The sequence below is a fragment of the Ictalurus punctatus genome, chromosome 14, assembly GCF_001660625.3.
Source record: "Ictalurus punctatus breed USDA103 chromosome 14, Coco_2.0, whole genome shotgun sequence".
NCBI lineage: Eukaryota > Metazoa > Chordata > Actinopteri > Siluriformes > Ictaluridae > Ictalurus > Ictalurus punctatus.
In genome coordinates, this window is record NC_030429.2 from 5,276,700 (window position 1) to 5,299,731 (window position 23,032).

The following is a 23,032-nucleotide window of genomic DNA, read 5'->3' on the forward strand; positions in this document are numbered from 1 at the left end:
GTGCCACCGAGCAATGCATTTGCACCGTTCATTCATTCATCCTTAGTAACTGCCTGGCTTGGGTTGTGGTGGTTTAAATCAGATTGGACAATAGAAGAAAACTAAAATTGTTAGAAAAAAAAAAAATCACTGGCAGCAACCAATAAAAAGTGAGATTTAAAAATAACAACAACAACAACAAAAACACTGCCATGCAATTTGAGACTTGATGGAGTTGGAGTGATGTAGCTGAGGTTGAGAAACTGTTGAGGATTCACACACCATCCTGAGACTGCTGTAATTTCTACCGCTTGTTTTTTCCCCAGTGATCCTTTAACAAAAAATAAATACATAAATAAAAGAATAATCATGTTTTCACACTACTGAGAGTCTAGTGCAAGAAATAGACAGCTGAATCATCAACCTGCAATCACGTGTCTTCTTCTGTTGGATTTCTTATCACAAAAATAAACGCACACATCTAATCATGCAGTTGGGTTCAGTCTGTAAGAGAGGTGTTGAAGCAGCAGGTTTAACGCTTCAGAAATCAGTTTGATAGTGCCATGTCACTGAGATAATAATAATTATTCATCTTGACCTAAGTGCTACATCTGATACTATTGATGACATAATAAAGTGCATGGAAAATTACAGTAGACATTGCGGTACAGCTCTAAACTGGTTTTGTATGGATAACATCCTGCTGATGTGCACACATAATGGCCAGAGAAATGGCACAAACAAGACATCACAGGTGTTATGTGCTCTTATGTGAAGGTAAATCCAGTCTGACGGTGTTGTGTGTATGGTTGTTTGAACTGTTACTCTGAAATTTCAGAGAAAGCCCATCTGGATTGCATTCTTTTTTGACTGCAGGCTAAAAAAATTTTCAAAACAACTGCAAAACATAAAAAAAAAAACACACAAAAAAGTCCAGTATAAAACGGTGATAAGCGGTTTATAGCAGTTGTTTTTCTTTGCCTGATGTGAGTGGCAAAATGTTTTTGCAAGTCACACTTGTTTTTTAACTTATTTGCAGAATATTTTCTGTGGGAAATCTATTACATTCACACATTTTACATAAATCTGTTAAAGAACGTTCTCCTCTTTCTCTGAAAAATGTGTTCAACTTTGATGGTTCACACACATACTGTACAATAATGTGACATACTATCTCTTAATAATTGATTCTTAATAACAAATAAAAAGAAAACAATATATAGTCTAGACTTGGTCGATTGCTGTTGTCACGATTTGGAGATGGAGACGGATGCAAGTGCAGATAATAAGTTTAATAAAGACCAAAACAACAACACAAAAAACAAAAAGACCTTGTGGCGAAACACGATGGCAAAGACCAAACATAAACCAAAGACCTAAACACAGCAACAAAGACAACGACAAAGAAAGACAAACGTAAAACCAGGAGTGCAGTGCAAACTATGGCTATATACATGAGTCCTCGTTAACAAGAACGTGATTCAGGTGCAGGTGGTCATGTGACCATGATGTAGTGAGGTGCAGTGGCTGCTGGGACTGTACTTCAGAGTTCCTTCTCTGCTACATGACAGCTGTCCTAAGTAAAAATACATGGCCTCCGGTCCTGCAGTTTTGCAGAGGATAAAGTCGGTATGTGGATTATTTGTCTCATCAGATAATCGACATAGTGTTGAACTGGAGAAAGTGTCTAGCCAGTATTATTTTTTGGATCAGTGATAGTTTGTTCAAAACATAACATGTGAAACTATCAAATATATCATGAGTTCAGCATTTTTGTTACATTCCAAGATGTCAAGAACCTTGTTCATGCTTTTGTGTAAAAGTATTGTTGAGGAGAATCAGAGCACATTGTTCCTGTGCTTTTTGTGACTTTAATATTTCATTGTCTTATTTTTAATAGTATTTAAAAAATATATATTTAATGTCTTCTTATTTTTTTCCTTTCTTTCACGTCTTTCTTGTTTGTCATGTTTATAGTCCAAAACTTATACTTATATATTACTAAGTGACTGTCTGTTGAATGTCGTAACAATAGCAAAAAATATAGTAAAAGAACCCTTAGTCATCATGCATACATATTGTTTTTATTACAGACTTATAAATATTCTTTTGGTTAGCTTTTTATGGTTTATATTATTACCATAATGCATATTATTTCTTTTTTTCTTCAACCTCTATATTATTGTACATTGTCCTATACTGTTTGTTTGTTTGTTTGTTGTGGGTTATTGTTGTTGTTGTTTTTTTTTACATTTGACATTATATATCAGTTGATTAGTATGAATACACCGCATTCATAAACTCATGAGCCACTTTATCATTCATGTAATTATCCAATGAGCCTATCGTGTGGCAGCAGAGCAGTGCATGAAATCATGCAAATACAGGTCAAGAGCGTTTAGTTAATTTTCACATCAAACATCAGAATAGGGGGAAAAATTGATCTCAGTGATTATGACTGTGGCATGGTCGTTAGTGTCAGACAGGCTGGTTTGAGAATTTCAGAAACTGCTGATCTCCTGAACATTTTCAGGAGTCTCTAGAGTTGGTGTGAAAAACAAAAAAACATCCAGTGAGCAGCTGATGTAGGTGCAGATGCGTTGTTGAGGAGAGAGATCAGAGGAGAATGGGCAGACTATTTTGAATTGACAGAAAGCTGAAATTGATTAGGATGGGATACAACAGCAGAAGACTAAATCGGGTTCTACTCCTGTCAGCCAAGAACAGAAATCTGAGGGTACAGTGGGCACAGGCTCAACCAAACTGTACAGTTGATGATTGGAGAAAGATCAGGTGAACTTCAACTGTCCAGTTTAGCTGAACTTGTGCCCACTGTAGCCTCAGATCCCTGTTCATATTTTTGTAAACATTAATTAAACTCTTGACCTATCTATGCATAAAGCTGCTGCCACAATGATTTGGATAATCTCTGATTGGATAATCGCACAAATGAACATGGCTATAAGTGTTCCTATTAAAGTGCTTGTTGAGTGTATATTTATATTCTGAAACATACATGATATAAACTTAATACATGTAAATTTGAGATCCTTATCACTGCTTGAACTAGCTACAAGTTTCTTGGTCAGTACTCATGTTTAATTGTTGTTCGTTCCAAACTTTACAACTAAGGATGAATGCTATAAATCACAAGTAACAATGATTGTCAACTGAACTACGTCTGAAACAAATGAGGACAGAAGACAGAAAATAGAAACTAATTATGTCTTATTAAAGATAAGGATTATGGGTGAATTCAATTAAGAAAGCCAGCAGTTATGCAGACCTGGCAGAAAAGTTTACATTTTTGCTAGATTTTGCAGATTGCTTTGTCTGATTCTTTGTCTTCATTGCTTGAAGCAGTTTCTTTTTGTGTCAAATTGCAAATCTTATATAATAACAGAATGAACCTCTCCTATTCCATAAATTTCCAGCTGCTTAGCGCTTGGTAAGCTAAAATTTGCTGTAAATAGGTTTAGCATAGAAATGTATTTGCTCTAAAAATAGGTAAAATCCTTACAAATGAACAACATGAATCTGTCTATGAGTCTTCCGCTGTTCATTTAAATACCTGCAGGCTCTTTACATAGCAAATTATTTAATTTCTAAGAGAGGATATCTTTTAACAAAAAGACATGACAAAACAGTATGTTAAATATGCGTCTGTTGTCTGGCAGGCTTTTCGGTTTGAGGAGAGGCTGTTCTAGGATGCCTTAGGTGTCTTGCTCAAGAACGCAACCCTCCTCGTCCTACGTGTTGGGCTGCATGCCTGGTGAAACCTATCATCATTCAAGTTTTGTGTCTTTCTCATCAGTCTCATCACTTAGCTGAAAAGATGATGTGGAAATTTACATTAAGTTAATGCACTGTATCTTTGTAACCTTGGATATCTCCACCCTGTTCCAGTCTAAATATAGTGCCTATTTTGATAATGAGACTTGCACTCGCACGACCCAAACACACTAGGAAAAAAAAAAAGAATTAGGCAATGAAATGGATGTTTTTCTTCTCATTAGATCAGAGAGCATAATGCATTCAGATAGCACATTAAATTATCTTTATTTATTTAATTATTTACTGTGGCTGTGACTGGGATCAAAAATTTTAGTGAGGTCCACATTGCAGGAATGTGTCGTAGTTAATATATTATATCTCTAAATGTGTATTAGATCAATTGCTGATTGAGTTACATATTTTGTTTCACAAGACAGCTTAAGTAACCTGCTGATTTATGAATAACAGGACATAATACTGTGTCATCAATATCATAGTTAATAATGAATTTGTAGCATGCTTGTAGATTGTTTTGGCACAGCAGTAGACAATTACAAACATAACACGTGATATTACAGACAGCAAATACTAATAAGATGCACTTAAGCGTAAGCCAGCATGTTATCTGTGAGTAGTATGTTAGGAGTAGGATTACACAATAGAACTTAAAACTGAATTAACATTAAGTGTTTGCTTATAAGTAGCTTATAAGTAGCTTGTAATCTTATCAAATAATGTTACTGCAACTAGCAGACATATTTGGCTAGCAGAGTTAGTAGTTTGGAAAAAAAAAAAAAAGATTGTGGTTTGTATTTTATAAACTGCTAATCTCAATTATATAATAGCTAGGTCAGATGTCAATGAAAAGTAAAAGTCTGGTAACACATTGTCTCATGTGATAAGAGTTATCTTATCTCATGAGATAAGACAGGATAACATAACATAACTAAACATAATATGGTGATTAAGTCTGTGGGTGCTCTGAGATCATCACTAAGATAAATCAGTCATCTCTGCTGAGTTTTAGCGGACTACATTCTGACACCGCATTATCAGGACGTCACTGTTTCCTTTTGAATCTGACAAGTGGAGATAAAAAACAAAACTTCTTGAAACTACCGAGGTCCAGACTTCAGTGAATTTATAGCTAGTTATGGCCTTGGGGACAATACACATTAATCAACATCAGCATTTATGATGTAAATATGTCAGGTTTAGCCAAAGGGCTAATTTTCTTTTGCTGTCCCTAGGCAAGACGATTTCTAAGTAAAACGAACAAATAGGGCAAAAAAAAAAAAAAAATCCACAAGGCAGCATTATACAAACATGGTTACAAAACATAAAAGTAAAATGAGTTACACGGTATATAACTAAACATCATGCTGGCACTTTCTTTTCAATGTGTTTAAAATAATTTAAATCAGCAATTCACTCTATTCAAGAAAGTACACACTGACCAAAAACACGTAATGGCATTGCTCGTAACCTTTTCCTTAATGCTATCGTTGAATCACTTCTTGTAAGCCTACAGTATTTGTGATTTTATTGGCCAATACAAATTCTCCAAGCACTAGAGGAGCAAGACCTTTCCAAAAACTCAATATTACATTTGAGAATTTCATCAAATTTTCACAGCTTAAAAAGCAATACTTAGCTAAAATGTTACAATTATGATATTGGGGGGGGGGGGGGGGGGGGGGTTTAGGAATGATTGGTGTATATTTCTGATTTATTTTTTTCCCCTGATATGATGAATGTTGAAGTTGAAGTTCCAGAGTTCAATTTTGGGGCCTCTGTTATATGACTATATATATTAGTGATGTTACCAATAATGTGTCATATGCTGATATGCTAATGACACGTCTATTTTTCTGCATTTTTTTTTTTTATCTGCAAAAGGATTTGAAACAGTAAAGCAAAATCTTAACAATCCAAAACTAGTCCCAAATGATTTTTTAAAATTAATTTTAAAAAATTCTAAAAATGTGATGCATCTTACTTCTATTCTTCAAATATTTACAATTGTATGCATATGCATATGCATATGCAATATTGTTCTTAATATAGTTTGCTGTAGCAGTTGTGTTTATGTCTTTTCACTTCAAATATCAACATAATATTTAATGTAGCCAAAGGTGCCCAAATTTTTACATCCAATTGTACCTTGCAGTGCAGACTGATAAAATTAGTGTCATCATTTAAATACGGGGGTTTAATATTAGACAGTGATGTTGAACAAATTATTTAAAAACTTGTTGAATGTTGTTTGTCATAATTACTGTGCTGCCTCAATGTGTTAAATAAATGTTAAATTAAAAACTAATAATAATAATAAGAAGAAACAACCATGGCATGCATTAACATATTTGATGCTTCTGTAGTCAAATTAGTATTCTGTAGTGTCTCTATCCATCCATCCATTTTCTATACCGCTTATCCTACTGGGTCACAGGGAACCTGGAGCCTATCCCAGGGAGCATGGGGTACAAGGTGGGGTACACCCTGGACGGGGCGCAGGTCCATCACAGGACACAATCACGCACACGTTCACACACTGATTCTTACATTATGGACACCTTGGACATGCCAATCACCCTACCATGCATATCTTTGGACTAAGGGAGGTGGGCTGGGGGGCAGACAGGTTTTCAACATGTAAACAAGATTAAAAACAACTTTATGGTTGAATGAAAGCATATTTGTTTCAAATATAATGTGTACCTCTCTCACTGGCATACAGTTTAATTCAGAGCAGGTTTATGCACAATGGGGCTCCAGGTCACTAGCTGAGTGTCTGTCTGTCTTTTTCCAGGAGCCAGCGGAGCTTTGTTGAGAAAAGATGGAAGGATGTACGGGTGGGGGATTTTGTCCAAGTGCTCTCCAATGAGATCATCCCAGCAGACATCTTGCTCCTGCACACGTCCAACCCTAATGGCGTGTGTTACATGGAAACGGCCAATCTGGATGGCGAGACCAATCTGAAGCAGAAGAAAGTGGTGGCTGGTTTCTCCAGACTGGTGAGGATCCTGTTCTAAACCAAAAAACTTCAAACAAAGCTTATGCAGGGCAATAAACATTGTTTATGTGCTCACAAAATGACTTCACTTCTCAAATGATTATACATAACCTGAAACTACCATGCCTTTTTAATGGAGAATTCCCATGGTCTAAGACTATTGGCTAAAGTTGATTTTCTGTCTAGGGAACATTTACTGCCATTATTGTTTAGTTTAACTCCATTATTAAAGGTCAAGCTTATTATTAATCTATTCATTTTAAAGCATCATAAGTCAGTAATTACTATAAATTATTTAGTAAAGACAAGTATGCATTCACGAGAGTGCTGAATTTAAGGTTGGACCTGGACAGGTGCTGTGAGTTTAAGGGGTTAGGCAAAGTCAAAAACTTTTTTAGTCTGAAAGCCTGCAAGTATATTTCTAATATTTAACTACATACACTATATTGGCAAAAGTTTGTGGACACCTGACCATCACACCCATATGTGGTTCATCTACATACTGTGGCTAATTTGGAAACACACAATTGTATAGAATGTTGTAGCTTTACAATTTCCCTTCACGGGAACTAATAGGCCCAAACCTGTTCCAGCATAACAATGCCCCTGTGCACAAACCATGAAGGCATAGTGTGCCAAGGTTGGAGTGGAAGAACTCGAGTGTCCTTCACAGAGCCCTGACCTCAGCCCCACTGAACTCCTTTGGGATGAACTGAAACACTAACTGCACCCCAGATCTCCTAGTCCAACATGACCTCACTAATGCTCTTGTGGCTGAATGAATCAGATGACCAGAACAGCAATGGGGGTGTGATGGTCAAGTGATCCATCATATTGACAGGTGCCAATGTAACGAGATAATCCTTGTTATTCATGTCACCTGTCAGGTGTTTTAATGTTATGGCTGATCAGTGTATGATATTTATGATAGTTATAAAATATTCTGATGGAAAGATTTTGATCAGGATCAGTATGCCTTCCTTGCTATGCCATCTTTGGTGTTCATTTTTTACCTATACTCACACAAGATTCTTGCTCAATTCTCAGGTTTAACTCCTAGTAGTTTGCATTCTCTGCATACAACCTGCATCACTGATGTGCAAAGCAACGTGCTTTACATATTATTGAACCTGCATCTATTACAGGTTGGCTGATGTTGCATTTTGCACGAGAAACAGCTAGTCAACCTCATGGTGGACTTTTTAGTCTCTTACTTCCAGTTTCTGGTTTTAAGAAAATCTGACATTTAATTATAAAAGGCACATATTTGCCACTTTATTGGGTGTACTTACCTCATAGTTATGCCCTCTAAAAACAGCTGGGCTAAAAATAACCCAGTTGGGGTCAGTTTGGAAACCCAGCGCTGGGTACTAGTACGGGTTGTTTTAACCCAGTGAGCTTGGGTTACAATTTTAACTTAAGGACGCTGGTTGGATTTTTTTTATCCAAGTTGTGGGTAAAAATATTTACGTTACCAGGCTATAGACACCAGTGAAAGTGCGAGGTAATTTTTAACTAGCTAGAAGTAACATTAATAATTATGAAGTACCCCAAAATTAGGTAACTTCCTGCTAACTGTAAATATAATTATGTTAATTTAATCTAATCTTTAATATTTTCTTACAAAAACAAGTATTTGTCTTATTTATTACAAGAACATAACTTCAGCCATATTTTCCGCTCAATAGCATTAGCTAGAGTACCTTTTATCAGCATGTTAATATTGACTATCAAGCTAAACCACATGAAGTCATTGCTTACATAATGTCTGGTTTCTAACACAGAAATATAATTTCTAAAGGTTCCATTAACTTATACATTGAGTTGAACGTAAATATAAACTTGTATTTCTTGCAAATGTAGCTGATTTCTTTTACTTTCGATGTTTTCTGGTTGTCTCGACAGGTACTGTAGAAAATTGCAGAAAATTAATCTCAGTGCAACTGTTCTCATTCAGATCCCCAACCCAGCATGCAGCATTTCCTATTATCAACCCAATTTTGGTCAAGTTGACCCAGCAACTGAGTTATAAACATAACCCAGCATTTTTTTGTGTGTGTGTACTCATTGACCATTTGTATCGATTTTATCTACAGTGTAGGCCATTTTGTAAGTCCACAATTACTCTGTAAGTCATCTGTTGTTATGTACACTATGTCAGCCCACTATCCCATCCATCAGTGAAAGGAAATATGGCTACCCTGCTATTATTTAAGGGAGGACCATTCTCAGTCCAGCAGTGATATTTACATGGTAGTGTTATCTTACTAGTCATGGTTCTGGTGTTGCATAAGGTGCAGCAGTGCTGGGGGTTTTTTAACACACAATTATTGAGAGTTCATCAGCCACAAATATCCAGTATCCTGGTGGGAAACTGGTACTGATAAAGGACTGGAGTATGATTATAATATAAACATCCTCATATAGTGTCTACAGAAACTGTACACCTACACTGTGCACCACCAAGGCAGGTGTGTCTAATAAAGTGTCTATTGAATATCTGATGATTTCTAATCATTCAACTAAGTATAAATTTGAAACCATGCAAATTAATTTGATTGTTGCTTCTGTGTTTCAGAATACTCCGTTTGAACCACGAAACTTCAAGAGTACTGTGGTTTGCGAGAAGCCCAACAACAACCTGAACAATTTCAATGGCTTTCTGTGAGTATCCCAGAGAACCCTCTACAGTCAATTTCATGCATGATCAACCGCATCAGGCTTCCACTTCCTCTCTCAATTTGCCTGATCCATACCAATGAATGCTGTAAGAAATATTCAGTCCGTGTGTTTTTCTGGCCACACCACTCCCTAAAAAAAGCAGGAAAAGGTGATATCGTTTATCACTTTTACTATCACACATTCCACTAAAGTAAGTACAAGCATGTCCAAAAGATCTGAAGGAAGTGACGTTTATCTCCAATGTGTTGGTCTAACTAGATTGATAAGTACCTGAAAGATTCCCTGATACTGCTCTTTGTTTTATATGAGCATTTTCGTTCTGCTTAGCTTCACACAATATAGTCTACATTGAATAATAAAAAATAACTCATTAAGGTCAAGCCAAATGTATTACAATCACAATCAAAAGATACATACTGTTGTGGGTAATACTGAAACAAATAGGCTTGAGGAAATTACTGAGACATTAAACCCCGATCCAGCAGCAGGATTATTGTCAATGATGAGCCTCTATACCTTAGATTGCTATATTGATCAAATATTACAGTGCATATTAAGATTTTTACACAACCTCCAACCTACCACATTATCAGATAGGTGACAATATGTCAAAAAAAAAAAAAAAAAAATTATGCTATGAGGGCATTTGGAGTCCACTTGTTACTGCAAATTAATGCAAAGTTTTTTTGATTGATCACCTTTATTGGTTCTATCCTGGTGGGGGTCTATTCCAGAATGGCTCCACCCATAACCACAGGGCACAAGGGCTCACCGGATGGTTTAACAATGAAAACAATGTAAATAATGTGCCATGGCCTTCACAGTCACCAGATATCAATCCAGTTAAACACCAATGGGACATTTTGGAGCACTGAAGCTGTTCTGTTCTTGATATGGATATTTGGAGCACTAAACATACAGATAGTGGCAATGAGTTACTCCCTTAATATAGGTAGAATGGTAGCTCATAAAGACATTGCCTTTCTGAATGACCCATGTTCCCATTTTTGAAACTTCCATAAAAGTTGTGAAGTTTAGTGTGTCTGGTAGGGAACCATCACTAAAATCAAGGCTGGTGCTAGTCCTGGTCTTATAATCTGTAACAGCGTAAATGTCCTGCCACAAAAGCCAGGTGTTCCTCTGGTCATTCAGTAGTTTGTCAACACTTGTAGTATAAGATGTCAACCCTTTTTACACAGCAAAATCTCCAGTGTTGAATTAACTTCTACAGTATTAACTCTTTCAGCGTTCATTTGTGTGAAATTGGACCTATATAAACACTGTCGGTGTTAATTCGCCACTAATGATATTGCTGAGCATTTATAAGATGTATGAGAGCAGATTTGTCAGTTGAACTGGAGGTTGTATAATGGGCTCTCAGCTGTGTGATTATTTTTTATTATCTGATAATTTTGGTCATCAGTACATCATCAAAACATTTGCTTATGTAGGCAGTCACAAATGAATTGTAATGGTGTGTGTTGATAATTTGGCCTGTGTGGCAGTTTAGCTGTCAGTTTGAATCAGTCAGCTCTGTATACCATTTCACCAACTGAAGGCCAAACTCTGATTGAATTTGTTGTTGTGGTGGTACTTCAAACTGGACGTGAATGTTTTAAAGTTCGTCTTAATCATTTCACCCAGCAGCAAAAGTGTTTCTTAGCAATAATATTTCAAGGAATAGACTGCTACAACTATACTAACGTTAAATGCCCATGGTTGCTAAATAGTCATCAGGTACTGTGTTTGAACACCATGATATACACTATATGGCAAAAGTATGTGGACACCTGACCATTATACCCATGTGTGCTTACTGAACATCCCGTTCCAGATTTAATCCTTCTTTGTTGTTCTTCTTGGAAGGCTTTCAATTAAATTTTTTAGTGTGGCTATGGGTGCCATGCTCATAAGTGAGGCTGAGCTCTGATGTCGGGCGAGGAGGCCTGGCATGCAGTCAGTGTTCCAATTCATTATGAAATAGGAATGTGGTTGAGGTCAGAGCTCTGTGCAGGCCATTTGAGTTCTTCTGCTCCATCATGGAAGTTCTTGCACTCGAACGTCCACTCTAACTTGTGCCTAATGTGTTCTGTCATTGGAAAGCAATAAAACAAAGCTCTAGGGCTACAATAAATAGAATGAATTTGACTGTAAACATTTAAATAATGAGTCTAATATTTAAGTCGTTGGATAATGCTCATAGAAGAAGTTTTCAGGTTTTACTCTGCCTAGTAGTTTGCATTCTTTGAATGTAACCTGCATCACTGACATGAAAAGCAGTATACTTTACATATTATTGAACCTGCATGTATTACAGGTTGGCTGATGTAGCATTTTGCATGAGAAACAGCTAACACCTATTAGATGGTGGTCTTTTCATTCTCTTACTTATAGCTTCTGATTTTCTTAAAATCACAATTTATTTTACAGTTAAAGGGGTCCTTGTCTCCAAAAAGTTTGAGAAGCTCTGCTATAGACTTTGCACTCATTTCACACTATTCTTTATTGCACTTTATGTAGTCTTGCGTACTGTTACAGTATGTGTTGCACCATGGTCCTGGAGAAACAACATTTCCTTCCAATATATACATGCTATATAGAGGAATGGCAATAAAAACCCACTTGACGTGATTTGACTGACCCTCTTTGCGTATACAAAGCAGAGATCTCAGGGCCTGTCTGTGTCAGCTGATCTGGTACTGTTGCAGTGAATTTTAATGTTATCCAATGTCTGTGTACATGTGTTTGCTCTCACAGAGAAAAAGACAAGGAGAAGAGAGGTTTTGACAATGAGAGCTTATTACTACGTGGATGCACAGTCAGAAATACAGCGCATGCCTCAGGGATAGTGGTGTATGCAGGTATAGTTCTGTTTCTGTACATTCAACTGCTGGATCATGCATCCTGTAATAAACTCTTGTCACATCAGTAGTAGAGATACATCTATACCTACTGTTATTGGGGGTCATAAAGAAATGCTCTGAAACTACATGTTAGGAAGTCATTGCCAGCAGCAAATGGGAGCAACCAGCATAACCATAGCTATATAAAATGTTCCATGATGCTCCTGATTACTTAATACTTTGTAAATATTAGGTAATATTCTAATATCTATACTATTATTATCAATATCAATATTTACGCAAGCATGTACTCGGTCTGCATTTTTTTTTAATGTATCCCTATCCAATGAAATAGGAATGAACATTGTTACTTTAATCATTAATTATACAGTATATAGTATTGCACATGTATTTCATATGTAAATGACCACCTGTTTTATACTGTGTTACATTACATTATACACATTATACAGCCTATGCATGGTTACTACAATGCCATTTTCAGTGGTAATTAATTATTTTTTTCCCCCACTACAGGCCATGAGACCAAGTCCATGCTAAACAACGACAGGCCAAGGTACAAACGTAGCAAGCTGGAGAGAAAGATGAACAAAGATGTGTTCCTCTGCGTGCTTCTGCTCTTCTGCATGTGTCTGATAGGAGCTACGGGTAAGTGGGAAGGAGGAGGTCCCTAGCTCAAACATGTGTACATATAGATCACTAGCAGGCTTGAAGTGTGGCTGACTGAAATGTTAAAAAAAAATTGCTTAATCCAGACATTACAAAGTGGTTCTGTGTTGATACACTGGGGAAGCCACAGTTGATGTTATATTTCAATCTTGCCTGAGCTTTCGCAGCATGACAGATGATCGCACAGGAGATGTAGATAGAGCTGTTATGACCTTGTGCGAAATCTGCCTTTTTCTTTTCTATATAAGGTTGAAGTTAGAGAAAACTACTCAGAATAAATTCACACATGAGAAAGTCTCTTAAGAAGGCAAAGAATTAATTTCTCTCGATTCCTAATTTTCTCTTTTGTTCTCATAGGTCATGTCTATTGGTTGGAGACTTTCCCGAGTATCCCAATCTATTTTATCCCAGAAAGTGATGGGAGTTTTATCTCTCCATTGCGGGCAGGGATCTATGTGTTCTTTACCATGATTATCCTACTGCAGGTATAAGATGTAATACTGCATTTGATATGTTTTAGATTATTAGTTACAGTATCTCACAAAAGTGAGTACACCCCTCACATTTTTGTAAATATTTGATTATATCTTTTCATGTGACAATACTGAAGAAATGACACTTTGCTACAATGTAAAGTAGTGAGTATACAGCTTGTGTAACAGTGAAAATTTGCTGTCCCCTCAAAATAACTCAACACACAGCCATTAATGTTTAAACTACTGGCAACAAAAGTGAGTACACCCCTAAATAAAAATGTCCAAATTGGGCCCAATTAGCCATTTTCCCTCCCCGTGTGATGTGACTTGTTAGTGTTACAAGGTCTCAGGTGTGAATGGGGAGCAGGTGTGTTAAATTTGGTGTCATCGCTCTCACACTCCCTCATACTGGCCACTGGAAGTTCAACATGCCATCTCATGGCAAAGAACTCTAAGAGTATCTGAAAAAAAGAATTGTTTCTCTACATAAAGATGGCCTAGGCTATAAGAAGATTGCCAAGACCATGACACTGAGCTGCAGCATGGTGGCCAAGACCATACAGCGGTTTAACAGGACAGGTTCCACGATGCTCGGTGCACATGCTCAGCGTCATATCCAGAGGTTCTCTTTGGGAAATAGACTTATGAGTGCTGCCAGCATTGCTGCAGAGGTTGAAGGGGTGGGGGGTCAGCCTGTCAGTGCTCAGACCATACGCCACACACTGCATCAAATTGGTCTGCATGGCTGTCGTTCCCAGAAGAAAGCCTCTTCTAAAGATGATGCACAAGAAAGCCCGCAAACAGTTTACTGAAGACAAGCAGACTAAGGACATGGATTACTGGAACCATGTCCTGTGGTCTGATGAGACCAAGATAAACTTATTGGTTCAGATGGTGTCAAGCTTGTGTGGCGGCAACCAGGTGAGGAGTACAAAGACAAGTGTGTCTTGCCTACAGTCAAGCATGTTGGTGGGAGTGTCATGGTCTGGGGCTGCATGAGTGCTGCCGGCACTGGGGAGCTACAGTTCATTGAGGGAACCATGAATGCTAACATGTACTGTGACATACTGAAGCAGAGCATGATCAGTATTCAGTATTCCAGCATGATAACGACCCCAAACACACCTCCAAGACGACCACTGCCTTGCTAAAGAAGCTGAGGGTGAAGGTGATGGACTGGCCAAGCATGTCTCCAGACCTAAACCCTATTGAGCATCTGTGGGGCATCCTCAAGGAAGGTGGAGGAGCACAAGGTCTCTAACATCCACCAGCTCTGTGTTGTCATCATGGAGGAGTGGAAGAGGACTCCAGTGGCAACCTGTGATGCTCTGATGAACTCCATGCCCAAGAGGGTTAAGGCAGTGCTGGAAAATAATGGTGGCCACACAAAATATTGACACTTTGGGCTCAATTTGGACATTTTCACTTAGGGGTGTACTCACTTTTGTTGCCAGCGGTTTAGACATTAATGGCTGTGTGCAAATTTACATTGCTACACAAGCTGTACACTCACTACTTTACATTGTAGCAAAGTGTCATTTCTTCAGTGTTGTCACATTAAAAGATATAATCTAATATTTACAAAAATGTGAGGGGTGTACTCACTTTTGTGAGATACTGTATATGGCACACACACACACACACACACACACACACACACACACACACACACACACACACACACACACACACACACACACAGCTGTCTGTTCAACTTTTGAATGCCTCATTCAAATGATACATGGGAACTAATGGCCTGAACCCATTTGAGTCAACAGTGACAAACAAACTAACTGCTCCAGTTTAAAAAAGTATAGATATTGTTTTTAAATAGTTTCAATGTGTAAAAGTGATTAGCTCTCCAGGCTGTCATTTCTCACTCCAGACAGCTACCACTAAAGCATCAGTAAACTCTCAATGTTGGAAAAAAAGGCATGGCGTGCTATCAATCAAAACAATTTTTTGTACACAATAATGTCTATTTATATTTCTGTGTACCCACAATGCACAAAATCCATCGTGTTACATCAGGACTGCGCTAAGCAGTCACGAAGCAAATTATAAGAATTACCTCTCTGTCCAGGTGATGATTCCAATTTCACTCTACCTGTCCATCGAGCTGGTGAAGATTGGCCAGGTCTTCTTCATCACTCAAGACTTGGACATGTATGATGAAGAGAAGGATTCTCGGGTCCAGTGTCGTGCTCTTAATATCACAGAGGACCTGGGGCAGATCCAATATGTCTTCTCAGACAAGACAGGGACTCTGACTGAGAACAAAATGGTGTTCCGCCGCTGCACTATAATGGGAACTGAATTCCCTCATGAGGATAATGGTGAGCTTAGGGCAACTCCAGGTGTTCTGGGGTTGGATCCCAGAAATACAGCAACACATCAGTTTATGCTGTAATCACTTGCTCTGGCTGATAACACGGTTGTTGTTGGTTTTTTGTAGCAACCCGATTGGCCATTCTGGCAGGGGAGACAGATCAAGATGAGGAGGTTATTTACCAACAGAACCGACAGCTTTCTGTATTTTCTCTGGAGGAGCTCCAGGAAGGCCCAGCAGGAGGCAGACAACATTTTTACAACACTTTTGCCAGGAGCAGATTTCACAGGCCAAGGGTCATAGCAGGAACCCCTGGAATCCTCGCTTTCAGCAGCCCACTGGTGAGATCTTTTGGCAGTACTTCTGAGTTTACATTGGATCGCTCTTTCACACCAGACACTGTGATACAAGCATGGCATAGTTACTTAGCTGAATCCAAAATAATCCATATCATGGTCAAATACCTGTATTTGTTTCTCTGTAATCGTACCAGGAAAGATAGCAGTTCTCTCGAGGTTTTGAGATACTTGCTTTTCTACTGATGTTAATGTTAACAGTAAACAATGCCAATAGTAGCAGCAGCACCAATGGAGGACCTTCAAAATCTGAAGTACATGAATTCTGAAATGGTTTTATGTGAACAGACAACAATATTTGGAGAAGAAGCTTAACGCTGAATGTTGTACCATGTGGGAATGTTGTCATACACTAGTACTAAAGATTTATGACATGACTGCCTGTTAGAAAAGCAATTTTAGCTAGTTCCAATATGAAGGTTGTCTGACCACTATTACTAGCTCTATCCATATGTCCCTGTTACCTTGATAACCAAATTTAGCATAGGCCCATGGTTACATTCACTTAGCAACAGATATAACAACAAAATGTGGGATTGGACACCATACCATGTCATACCATGCCATATACACTGTCCAGTAGAAATGGGACAGGGACAGGGCAGCAAGGTTGGCACTCAACCAGTTTTCACTAGGACAGTTTAGTTTTCAAGCTGTGTGTCCAGGTGTCTGCTTTTAACTGTCATTTGTCTAGTTTTGCAATGTTGCAATGAAAAACAATAAGCGATAAAATCATTTTACCCCCGCACTGGCTATTTTAGACCAACTGTGCCATTTGGCATTTTTTAAAACTAATGGCCAATCATAAAGATAGCTACCACAAGTTACAGCCTATGTCTAAAATGAAGAAAAAGTGCAAAAATGTCCAAGGAAAAGCAAAAAAAGAAAAAAAGAAAAAAAAAGAAACTAAATATCACAGAGTCTTGCGAAGGCAGAAATGTTCATCTGATTTAATTAACCGTCATGTGTAAGCTTATTTTGAAGAACAAACCAACACTAATAGTGAAAGAAACATTAAGGGTGAGTCTATCCGTACCATGATGAAATTTCAATAGTTCATTCACCTTCCCACATAACTAAAATTGAAGCATTCAGTATTTCAACTCCCATAACACGATGGTGTGTTAAAGATTATTTGACTATATGGTCCTCTATTTAATACTATTACACATTGTGGCTTTTTCTAATTAAATTTATTTATCTAGTAAACCCTTCTACACAGCAAAATCACCAGTGTTGATTTAACACCCACAGTGTTGAATTTACACCCTACAGTGTTTATATAAGTCCATTGGACTCATATAAACATTCTGGGTGTTAATTCAACACCAGGGATTTTACTGTGTACAGAAACTGCTATCATACCTCACACAATGGTCAAAAGAATAATTTAAGTTTAGAAAATATCTAATCAATTAAAAATTGACAGTTTGTACACCCACATAGGTGACTAGATAAATTTTTTAATAGCCTGGACAACAGAACTATAAACCTGTCTGCTTGGTGGTCAGATCTTTCCCCAGTGACGCGTGGCAGGGTACTGAATCAATAACACTATTATTTCAGCAGATTTAGTAGGGATACCCTGTGGAGAGGATCTGCAGTGAGCTGTGTTTATATGAGTGTTAGTGGCAGGTGCAGATGAGATGAGGTGAGATGGTATCAAATAAGAGCGAACAGACCGCCAATGTCTCATCCCTGAAAGTGGACAGATCCAGTACGCAGATGGCCGGCCAGCTTGGTGTGAGAAAGAAATGGAGGGATGCTGGCTCCATTGCTCTCGATGTCTGTGCACTGACATATGGGCCTGCTGAGGTGCATTAAACATGGCCTACTGCTATCCCATAGCCCACCACTCTTTCCCACAGCTTCCCCCATCAAAACATACCTTCCTCTCATTCCATTTTACGATATCCACCATGGGGATGCATATGACACAATGCTTTGGGTGGGTCATGTCAGCGTGTGTGTGTGTTGTGCCATGCCTCGCCACTAAGGATTTTGGCTTGTTGTTTGGTTGAACAGGAAACTGAGGTGCTTCCAGACCAGACACTGCTCCAGCTAGTAGAAGACGCTGAGTGTGGGAGGAAAAATGCACACTACCTGGAGTTCTTTTTGGCTTTAGCCATCTGCAACACTGTAGTGGTTTCAACAAAAGCAGCCCAGAGACAAAGGGTAAGAGAAGTGATCATGATAACCTTGCAAAGGACAGCGCTATGCTCTCATGAACTGAGTCACAGCACAAAAACAGCCTTGATGTCAAAATAATAGCACTAATAGTGCACCATGCACAGTGACTACTCCTGGAAGCAGAGTATATGTGTCTCCATCCCCGATGCCCGGCAGATATTATTATGTCCTGTATGACTAATCCTACTCTACCTACTTTGAAACAGCTCAGTGCTGCTGTGAAAAATGAGGATATTTATGTGCATACAAGCAGCAGAAGATCTGTTCTAGTTGTATGCTATTAGAACTTTCTCCTCTTAGGCCAGAGGTCATTCCTTGTTTGCAGTCTCAGTCTTAAGCTGTGTGAACTTAATAGAATGGTTTGAGAAAGGTCTTTTTCTCAATTTATCTTGAGAAACCCATGCCAAAACATTTTTGTCCAAGGTGTAAATGTAAATGTCTTCAGACCATAATAAGATTCAAAGAGGGAACCAGGCTGGTTCTAATTCATTTGATTAGCAATGGTACAGCAAGGTAGTTGTGCCCTGGGGGAGGTTATGAAGACATATTTTAACAGAAATGACAGTGAGAGATTTGAATGATGTGTTAAAATTCTGGCTGCCAATTAATCAACTGGTTCCCAAATTGAAATGCAAAGAGCCCCACAGGTGACATCTTTACTTAATGAAAATAATGTGTGACCTATTATTGTTTGGGAAAAAGATAATTAGGCCATGGTCACTACTTAGGTGCAGAAGGAAGTAAGATTATTTCAGTTGTGGTCACTATTTAATAATGCAAAGGAAAAAGATATTGATGGTTGTGGTCATTATTTAGGAATGCAAGGAAACAAGATAGTTAAGATGTGGTCACTATTTAGTAATGCGTGTGAACAAGAAAATTAAGTTTTTGTCACTATTTACTAATGCAAAGGAATGAGATAATTAAGCTGTGGTCACTATTTAGTAATATCAGTAATTACATAATTAAGTTGTGGTCACTATTTAGTAATGTTAGGAATGAGATAATTAAGTTGTGTTCACTATTTTGTAATGCAAAGGAATGGGATATTTAAATTGTGGCTGCAACTTACCAATGGAACAAGATGTAGTAATGATAAACTCGCTACTCTATTGCTATTTAATATGAAGTTATATAGAAACCCTAATGAAACTTAGCTTTTTATCAGCATCAAAATTTAAGTCATATCTTTATTGAAGTCTTTATTTTCTTTGCATAATTTTCAGAATTGTTACAGTGAAGTGATTTCATATGAAAGAACAATAGACTAGACTCCTTAACTAATCAAGGCAAATGATAGAACTTAGAATAGAGATGGCTTAGATAGAAATGGCTGTGGCTTTATACATTAGAGTTAAATAATAAAAAAAAAGTGTTTTAGTTGGACAAACATTTTATTCTATTAATAAAACAAGTATTATGTCCGATAATTAATAAGAAAATATGCATTTAAACTTTATTGGTATGTACACCTTAGCTAAACCAGACAGATTTTCAAGTGCATTTTTCCCCAATGGACTTGGTGGTTACAATAAAATACTCCAATATAGGCCACAGCACAATGAACATGTCCTATTAACATTTGACTGCCATTAATTATCTCATTCCCACATATTACTAAGTTACTCAGTGCCATGACTTAATTATCTCATTCATATCACTTAATTATTTCATTTCAATGCCTTACTAAGTCGTGGCCATGCATTACTATCTCATTCCCACACATTAATAAATTTTGTATAGTTTGTGTATAGAGGTATAGATGTTACTATTGTGGCATCGTAGAAATCACAATATTTAAATAATTTTTTTCCCTTCGTTTTGCCAGATTTCAGAATATCAGAATGTAAACATGATTTTTGTCTTTCAGGCTAAAGCGCGACGTAGCTCTTCTTACTCCAAGAGTTCACGCGACTGTATGGAGGGCCTGTTGAGTCGAGTAGCATCTCTTGGGAAACTGTTCAAACGCAAGAGAAGCACGTTCTCTGAGCCTTTTCAGATGGAGCCCATGGATTTTCCAGTCCTTGATATCCCGAGATTTTATGGTTCTACGGAGCCTGCCTGGACAGGGAGAAATCTCTCTGTGATAGAGGATGTTTGCTATGAGGTCCAGAGTCCTGACGAAGCAGCTCTGGTGCATGCAGCCAAGGCTTATGGCGTCACCTTAAAGGAACGGACACCTGATCATGTAACTGTCCAGCTGCCTCAAGGCACGCTGGTGAAGTTTGACGTGCTGGATATTTTGGCCTTTGACTCAACCCGGAGGAGGATGTCCATAATAGTGCGTCATCCTGAAACCAATGAGATTGTAATGTATACTAAGGGTGCAGACTCTGGCATCATGGGGCGACTGCAAAATTCATTTGAAGGTAGAATCCAAAGGCAGGTTTTGCCAGCCATCTTTATTCAGTATAAGGTGCACAAAGAAACCAAAACAACACTTTTCTTTCTTTCTTTACTTCCCCTAGACAAATCACACCTGAAAAGTGAGAGTAGAAATATTGCATGTAAGATTCAGAAGGACCTTGACACGTATGCCTGTGATGGTTTACGGACCTTGTGCATCACGAGAAAGGTAAAGTATGCCATTATTTCATTTGTATTACAAATTGAGAAGGGTCGTTAGGGTGTCACGACTTCACTGTTAGTAACGGTGTATGATCGGATGGTTACCTCACTGCTGACTTTTTCAACATACAGATTACAATACATGTACATGTATTACCACCTACTAATTTTTTTTACCCACTTGAGTTCCTTACCCCAGAGATTCTCATCCCCTTTGTATCTTGACTAGTTTATCATATCATGAAAATTTCAAACCATAACACTCATAGTATTGAGTTGTTTCAGACAAGAGCTTCAATATGTACATTGTCTCTGCCTTTCAATATTGTTAATTTGCTCTCTCATCCAATCTCTCACTTTTTACTCTTTAAGGTTGTAAGTGAAGAGGCCTATAGGAACTGGTTAGTTGTGAGACAAGAAGCCATGTCAGCCATAGAGAAGAAAGAAGAGCTACTCATGGACTCTGCAGCATACATAGAAAACAACCTCACACTGCTGGGTAAATTGAAAAATAAGAATAATAATGAAAGAAATAGTCAGTACTTTCTTTTGTCCTGTTATAAAGTATAATGGTGACAGAAATGGTGTTTGGCATCCACAGTATGCTTGGCATTTAAGTATGTTAAATGTGAAATACATTTGCAAACAGGGGCCACTGGAATTGAGGACCGTCTGCAAGAAAATGTTCCAGAAACCATCCAGGCCTTGAGGGAGGCAGGAATCCAAGTATGGGTGCTGACCGGGGACAAACTTGAGACAGCCGTCAACATTGCGTACTCCTGCAAGCTACTGGACCATAATGACCTGGTGTTCACTTTTAAAATGACGAACAAGGTGTTAAACTCAATATACCTTTGATACCTTTGAGTCTTGTCTGCATCGATTGACCATTAAAGCATGTTAGGATGCTCAGTGCGGCCATGTTTTAGATGGTGTAAGAGTGCTTCTAAGCCTCTGAGTGCTCCATCATCCATCCTGTTAGTCTGTATATAACCAGGGTATATCACTCCCTCAGAGAGAGGAATAGACAAAAAACAGTTCTATGTGCTGGAAGTCCTGACTGAAGGGTTGTATTGAATTTAACTGGGGCAGGTGACACTTTTCGTCACTCTCAGCCCTCAGGGCTTGAGCTCCATGAAATCATCCGTCGAACATTTACGACATTGCCTCAAACAAGCCAGTGATTTGGCAGGCATGCTGCTTCTTTATGCATTTGTCTCTGTCCCCAAGCCCTATTTTGAGAGAGTAGGTCGGAAGTAAATTTTCAAATGTGAAAGGCTTGTTTGACTGTGCTGTAATCCTATTTCTACAGTGCTGAGGAGGAGAGGAGAGAGCTTCCTTCACACGGAATCTTATTCTGCTCCTGTTATATTGGTTTATTGGGGTGCTGCAGCTAGGCTTTACGCAAGCAATAAACAAGAAAAGAAATAACATTGTTGACACAGTATCTAATGAGTATAATGTTTTCCTGGATCGCTACTGCCTAAAATGCCAAAGACTAAAATCTATTGTTAGTTTGATCAAGAATTAATTAGTAGAAAATTCATGATGTGCAACATAAATTGCATCATTTGCATATTCTTCCAAATCCACATGCACTTAGGCTACTAGCATTCATAAAAATGGATCTAGTTAAAGCAACGGCAATGACAACAATTTATTAACATTTCAAATATACTTGATTTGACATTATTTATTTGTTATGAGAGAGTTAGTATAAACCCAGAATAACAGTCAATTAGCCATGTACCTATAAAACTAAATATGAACTATAACAACTATAACAACTTAAGTGGTTAATTGTATTTTTAAAATAAGGACATATTTCAAGGCCACAAATGCTCTTGAGGCCATTAATCATTATGTTGTGGCCTTGAAATATATTCATTTGTGGCCATGCCTTATTTAAAAACAACAACCATGTTACCTCAGTTACAAAAGTCATGATTATGTAACTTGAGCACACGACTCCACTCACAGTTTATTATTTAGTGGAGAATTTGCTAATGGTGATGCATGCCACTGAGGTCTGCAATGCAATGGCAGTGACTTCGGTTTGACTTTAAGATTGAAGTAAAGTGTAATATTATTGATCATCTCCATGTTTAGGGTCCTATAACCACAAAGTC

General features: G+C 37.9%; 1 protein-coding gene across 2 annotated transcripts in view; it reads left to right on the plus strand.

Moving 5' to 3' along the window:
• Nucleotides 1-23,032, plus strand: part of atp10b (ATPase phospholipid transporting 10B) — a 41,245-nt gene that overhangs the window by 8,289 nt on the left and 9,924 nt on the right. For both annotated transcript variants that reach the window (XR_001814695.3, XM_017486240.3), the window contains exons 2-13: nt 6,566-6,770; nt 9,348-9,433; nt 12,209-12,312; nt 12,832-12,963; nt 13,342-13,469; nt 15,544-15,796; nt 15,916-16,130; nt 18,171-18,320; nt 20,206-20,704; nt 20,804-20,910; nt 21,276-21,402; nt 21,553-21,737. Coding sequence is in view for 1 of the 2 variants with exons in the window: in XM_017486240.3 (XP_017341729.1) it covers nt 6,566-6,770; nt 9,348-9,433; nt 12,209-12,312; nt 12,832-12,963; nt 13,342-13,469; nt 15,544-15,796; nt 15,916-16,130; nt 18,171-18,320; nt 20,206-20,704; nt 20,804-20,910; nt 21,276-21,402; nt 21,553-21,737 (2,191 nt within the window). In the remaining variant the exon portion in view is untranslated. The remainder of the gene's footprint in view (nt 1-6,565; nt 6,771-9,347; nt 9,434-12,208; nt 12,313-12,831; nt 12,964-13,341; nt 13,470-15,543; nt 15,797-15,915; nt 16,131-18,170; nt 18,321-20,205; nt 20,705-20,803; nt 20,911-21,275; nt 21,403-21,552; nt 21,738-23,032) is intronic.